Genomic DNA, 6,482 nt, shown 5'->3' with positions numbered 1-6,482 from the left:
AAGGACATAATTGTGACATACAATTACAAGACAGGACACTGAAATGGCAGAACAAGACAGGCGACATAGGACACAAAGTCTCTGGTCCTTGGATCTCCTACATGGTAGGGGTTTGGTGATCGATCAGTCTTTCGGTAGAGAACTGTAGGGTTTGGTAATCGATCAGTCTTTCGGTAGAGAACTGTAGGCATCCCATAGCGACACACAACACTTCCTCTCTTCCTACTGCCTGCCACCCAAGATGTGTAGATGAAGTTACAGTCATGGAGAATGTCAGGAGAACACAAGTCACAGCTTGAGAGCATGTTAGAACGGCAGCGTAGTGTCAGGGCTGGGGACAGGGCCCAGACCAGACTCCCAGTATAGTACCACTCTAGGACACAGTAAAGAGGAAGCAGCTCCAGAATTGTGGCTAGCAGATGGACGGATGGAATTGCACTTTCCTAACGGCTCAAACGTCTGGGGGTGAGCAGGCGGGGCCGGGGGGAATCCGTTGACAGCAAAAAGGGGGAGGGATATAAATTAATAGAATAACCATGAATGCTGATCAGATCCTCAGTGGATTTTTTCAACGTCCTCCGGCCTTCCTCCTAGGCTGCTCCTCTTCCTCACTGCTCAACAGTGGTCCGGGTCTCTGTCCTAGACCCCCCAACCCCCCCAGGCTTTCACTTCCCAGAATGCACCACTTTTGGGGCCCTGGGCCAGTACTGTCACAGAGGGCTCTGGATGCCATGGTAACAGCCTCGATGAGAGTGTGGGAGGAGGGGTAGGGATGAAGTGGGGGAGGGGGGGCTTGAGAGGTGTAAGGTGTGGTGGAGGAAGGGGTGGATCCTTCTGATGAGGACGGGCGGGGGGCGGGGGGGGGGGGGAGAGGGTGGTTGTGGGGGGCAGAGCTGGCGAGGGCAGTGCGGGAAGAGAGGTGTGTGTGTGATGGGGTGGAAGGGTGTGGTGGGGGGTGGGGGTCTCAAGAATAGATCAAGCCCTTGAGGAAGCGGACTATGCCACGTTTGAAGACAGAGGGACAATCACACTGGTGGGAAACGTCTCGCGTCGGGGAGGAAGCCAAACAACGAGAGGAAAAGCGCTCTGATTTTCGCACAGGAAACCCAGTGCGCCTCCTGCTTGGGCCAGATAAGAGCACTGCTGTTCCCAGGGCCAGACCAAGGCCCAGACCCAGACCCTGGGTCCTCTCAGCCTGGCCCGACCCAGCCCACAGTCCCTGGGCCTCACTCCAGCGCGGCGTCAGGCTCGAGGGGTGGCCAAGCTACAAAGAACAAGGGCCTGGTGAGGATCCAGCTACACAACGCATCACTCTCAGTCAGCCTAGAAATCTAGAACCAGAACAGCGCTATTCTAGAACAAGACTCTAGAACCGGAACAGCGCTATTCTAGAACAAGACTCTAGAACCGTAACAGTACATTACAGAAACCAGGCAGTGTCATGCCAGCGGCCAGACAGAATCTGCAGGGGGCAAAGTTTGCAATGGTAAGGAGTCCATGTCTAATTATAAACACTTCAGCTTCTCATTTAGAAAAGAGGTTATAATGATATTACTAGTATTTAGTTCAGGTATTTCTCAGGTACATTTAGTCTAGATGCCCCTGCAAATTGTATCTGGTCTTAACGAAAACACAAAAGCAATCCTCAAAATAATCTTAAACATACAGTTGATAAATAAAATCCTGTCATCCCTGTCTGAATAACTGCTCTGTCTGTTAGGCCTGTACTGCAGTCGTAATCCTGCAGCTAAGAAACAAATGGGGGTTCTGTTTTTTAGAGCAATTGTAGAGAGGAGATGTGTGATGGTGTCTAGTGTCAGGATGGTATGAGACTAGAACGTTTGGGTTCTATGTCAGTATGCAGGGGTCAGGGGTCATCTACTAATGATCAAAGGTCACAGGTTGTCTCACAGGGGGAATTCAACCAGGGGGCGAATGTTCCGAATGCTCAGGCAGGTGGTGGTTAACCTCCTTGATGGGCTGTTACCAACACAATGGTGTGCCTGACCTCCAAGACCCACACAGTAATGTTTTTGCCAAGTGTTTTCATTTGTGTAATATGAAGGTGTGTAAGGATGCTTGTGTACCTATTGTTGGGTTAGGTCTCATTTCTCATGAGAACTTTATATAGAGTGTGTGTGTGTTGAATCAGAGGCATCAGAGGATGTAATGAGCAATCTTAATAATAACAAGCCCCTCACTCTGTGCTCTGGGCAGGAAGTTCATTAAATCATAGCGTTTGATTTGGAAACCAACAACATGTGATCGAGAACACGGAACTCTATTTGAAGTGTTTGTTTTTTTTCCTCCAGGCTTTCATGTCTGAGTTGCACTGCCTACCGTGTCTGTGAATGTACCAGGCGCACATACCACACACACACACATACACTCACATACAGTAGACGTGTGCACATGGACAAACACATACAAAGCAACAAAGCACACACGTGCACAAACTCACACCAAGACGTGCACATGCACATCAACATGATGGAATACGTACACACACACCTAACTCCACACGCACACACCTAAATCCACACGCACACACACACTCTCCCAAAGATGAAAAAGCCTCCAAAGGCATCTGTTCTGGTTGTAAAAAGGAAACTCTGTCTGATCACATGCTGAAATAGACAAAACAAATCTCTATTCACAAACAAACACACGCACACATGCACACACACGCACACACACACACACACTAAAAAAGGACCCATTTAGCATCTAGGGTTAATGTTTCCGTTCTAAATTAAGGACAGCATCAGAGTCTAAATAAACAGACAGTATAATATTGCATCAAGTCTACCACAGAGTTAGGTCTATTGTTTGGAAGTCAAAAATGGAATACATGACACATCCATTCATGTCTTTGTGTGAGTTAAGTGTGTACACATTCACCATCAGGAGGATATGTGTGTTAGAATGTGTGTACAACTATGTGGTGTGTGTGTGTGTGTGTGTGTGGTAGGAGAGAGAGAGAGAGAGAGAGAGGAGAAGAGAGATGAGAGAGTTGAGAGAGAGAGAGAGAGAGAGAGAGAGAGAGAGAGAGAGAGAGAGAGAGAGAGAAGAGAGAGAGAGAGAGAGAGAGAGACTGAGATAGAAGAGAGAGATAGAGAGAGAGTAAAGTTAAAGTTCAGAGTGTTTCTCTATACAGAGGTACAGAGGAATATCTATACTCTCTGCATATGTATGTTTTGGGTATGACTGAATGTGTCTTTTGGACGAGTGTGTGTGTGTGTGTGTGTGCTGTTGAGTGTGTACTTACAGGCCTTTGGAGGGGCAGGGGTACCAAAGCCACTGCACCTGTGGTGGAGGCACTGCATGGGAGGTGCAGTGCAGGGCCTGTCGGCTACCCCTCTGTACCGTGCCTGGGTCCTGCACCGACACGGCCTTCTCTCCTATCTGAGGACTCACTGTGAGGGGCAGGGAGAGACCAGACAGAGAGAGAGAGTCAGATTGATCTTCCCCTACCCCCTTGTCTGATTTCAAGAGTAGAAGTATGACAGAGAGAGAATTGCACCATGTAAGTAAAACTGATTATTTTATCATAGATGTAATCTATGTTCTGTGAACTTATATGTTATGTTATGCCAGGTTGCTTTGCGTTGTCTTGTCTTAAGAATTTCAGTGCCCAGCCTGACCCTGTGTTGTTCTGTGCATCTGGACAATAAAAGACTTGGACTTGGACTCGGATGGCTGATTACCGTTGACGACAGAGAGAGTGTGAGGTTCTGGTACAGCCCGTGTTCCTGGATGCCCACTAGCATGGTGTACTTCCCAGCATCCTCCTCTGCCACGTCCCGGATCACCAGGGAGCTCCCGTCCACATGGTAACGGGAACAGCGCTCAGCCGCCGCCATGCCGTCCTTCAGCCTGACCGGGGAAACACACACGAGAGAACACTGAAGGAACCGGCCGCAGTGGACATCACAGCAGGTGTTAGGAGCCCAGTGTGGAACCCCAGGAGAACACAGGGTTCCCCTGCTGGATGTGGGGGGCTCTTACCAGATGACCTCAGGGCCAGGGAAGGCTCGCAGCTTGGGAGACAGGCGGTAGGACTTCTGACCTGCGTGAGTTTCCAGGACGACCCCATTTCTGGGCTTCAGACGGATAAACGGACGGTCTGGGACGAAAGAGAGGGAGGAGGACACACACACACACACAGAGGAACTGTCACTTTGCAGGTCTGTGCATGAATCATCAAAAAAGAGGTCATGACCCAACAGAAACAGCACTGAGGTGGTGTGTCGGTCCGCGAGGAGCTCACCGTAGGACGGTGACTGACACGTTGGCCTGCCTGCTCTGAGGCCCGCTGGTCACATGACAGGTGTAGAGGCCCCTGTCTGAGCGCTGCAGTCTGGGGATGGACAGGACGCTGTAGAACAACGTGTGGCTCCTCCTCTTCTCTATCCTCCTGGTGATGGAGGCTGAGTCGTTGGCCTGGAGGGGAGGGAGGCAAACATGGAGGTAGAGAGAGGAACGAAGAGGCCAGAAGGAAGAATGAGCCGACAGGAAGACTACTGATTTTAAGGGTACATACTTAAGGCCGAGACGGTATTTCCTGTCTTTTGAGACAGATGGTAAACATATAGTTTGCTGTCAACGGCACACTTGTTTCACAGATACTGGGCTCACGTCTGCAACAAACAGGAGGTGGAGCCCGGAGGTCCAGCAGACTGACCTGTGCAGGTAGCTCCAGATGATGGACACTCTGAGTTAAGCTCAGCAGTCACTGTGCAGTTGAGTGACAGAGTCTCTCCCTGCAGGGCCTGCACTGGCCCACTGGCGTTCAGGTACACCGCTGTGATCTTGTTGACTGGAGGAGGAAAGAGAAAGAGAGGAAAGAGAAAGAGAGGAGAGAGAGAAAGAGAGGGAAGAGAAATAGAGGGAAAGAGAAAGAGAGGGAAAGAGAGGTAGGGAAAGAGAAAGAGAGGGAAAGACAGGGAAAGAGAAGAGGGAAAGAGAAAGATGGAAAGAAGAAAGAGGGAAAGAGGGAAAGATGAAAGAGGGAAAGAGAAAGAGAGGAGAGGGTCACATACGTTGTTGAGAATCAAATCAGATCAAATCTGAATCAGTAGACTATATTTGCATGAATGCACATTGCCGTTTCTTTTTTATCGTTTTTTAACAATCGCCTTAATTTGTGTTTTTGGTATTGTGCCTGTCGATGTGGCTGTAAGGGTGGAATTTCCCCCAAGGATCAAATAAAGTACTCCTTTCCTTGACTCGACTTGCTAGTCTAAGATTAGAAGATGATACCGGTTGATAGGTTGATTTTGATTGAAGAATTACTGACTCATGCATTGCGGTGTTGACCTCCCTTGGCCTTTTGTGAATGTGTGTGTGTTCCCTCTCATATGTTGATGTGTTCCCTCTCTGTGTGTGTGTTCCCTCTCTGTGTGTGTGTTCCCTCTCTGTGTTGTGTGTTCCCTCTCTGTGTGTGTGTTCCCTCTCTGTGTGTGTGTTCCCTCTCTCTGTGTGTGTGTTCCCTCTCTGTGTGTGTGTTCCCCTCTTGTGTGTGTGTTCCCTCTCTGTGATGTGTGGTTCCCTCTCTGTGTGTGCGGCCCTGACAACGGCTCACCTAATCTGATGGCCAGGTACTTAGAGGTGTGTGTGACTCCGTCTACGGTGGCCTGGCAGGAGAAAAGACCGACGAAGATGAAGGAGGGCCGTCGTACGAGGAAGCCCTGCCTGCTGTTCCACACGATGTTCCTGTGGTCAGGAACCAGCGGCTGGTCTGGGTACTGGAGGGACAAACACAAAACATCATGTCATCAAATTTAACCACACCCTAATCCAACCCTAATCCCACAACATTACAATCTGGATTAACACACGCTGACGTGAAAATGAGTGGGATACCCAGCCCCCCCCCCCCCCCCCCCCCCCCCCACCATCTACACACACAACATTGACCTGTCGTTACGACACACATACAGCAGAAATATATATGTCTTACATGTATATTTTATTTAAATTCTAAGTATTGCTAGTATATGTACCTTTAGTGTAGTTAGATCTCATATTTTTTTAAGATTCCTATATGTTTAATGGTCTGCACCTTATTGCCAAAGCAAATTCCTTGTCTGTGCAAACTTTCATGGCGATTTAAAACCCTTTCTGATTCTGATTCTGGCAGTTCAATCCACCACCGTCCGTGGAAAATGAACAAACGACTGTAAACACAGGCAAAGGGATTGACTCACAAACCCCAACTAACTGATTAATATCGCAAACCACAGAAGCATGTGGTTGATCTGTTGCAAGTTACCACGCCATTCCTCAATATCAGGAAGCAAGGAACGGCCACCTAAAACATGAGCACTAGCTCTGAACGGTGCCCGAACATGCAGAAACAGAGGCTTGTGTAACTCTGTTTTTCTTGGAGGCTGAGTCAAGGAAATGTTTACTAGAGTTTCTGTGACAGAGTGGAAACCTTCCACCCTCTCTCAGGGGAACAGGTGGACCCCCCTAGATAC

General features: G+C 48.9%; 1 protein-coding gene across 1 annotated transcript in view; it reads right to left on the bottom strand.

The window, feature by feature from the left end:
* Positions 1-3,264: 3,264 nt before the first annotated feature.
* Positions 3,265-6,482, bottom strand: part of flt1 (fms related receptor tyrosine kinase 1) — an 11,493-nt gene continuing 8,275 nt past the window's right edge. The window contains 7 exon segments of the mRNA XM_067252242.1: positions 3,265-3,477; positions 3,708-3,876; positions 4,009-4,135; positions 4,281-4,443; positions 4,681-4,718; positions 4,721-4,819; positions 5,585-5,747. Coding sequence (XP_067108343.1) covers positions 3,265-3,477; positions 3,708-3,876; positions 4,009-4,135; positions 4,281-4,443; positions 4,681-4,718; positions 4,721-4,819; positions 5,585-5,747 — 972 coding nt within the window.

The sequence above is a fragment of the Osmerus mordax genome, chromosome 15 (genome assembly GCF_038355195.1).
Source record: "Osmerus mordax isolate fOsmMor3 chromosome 15, fOsmMor3.pri, whole genome shotgun sequence".
Lineage (NCBI taxonomy): Eukaryota > Metazoa > Chordata > Actinopteri > Osmeriformes > Osmeridae > Osmerus > Osmerus mordax.
The sequence above is the reverse complement of the archived record's forward strand: the minus strand, read 5'-3'. Positions and strand labels throughout refer to the sequence as shown.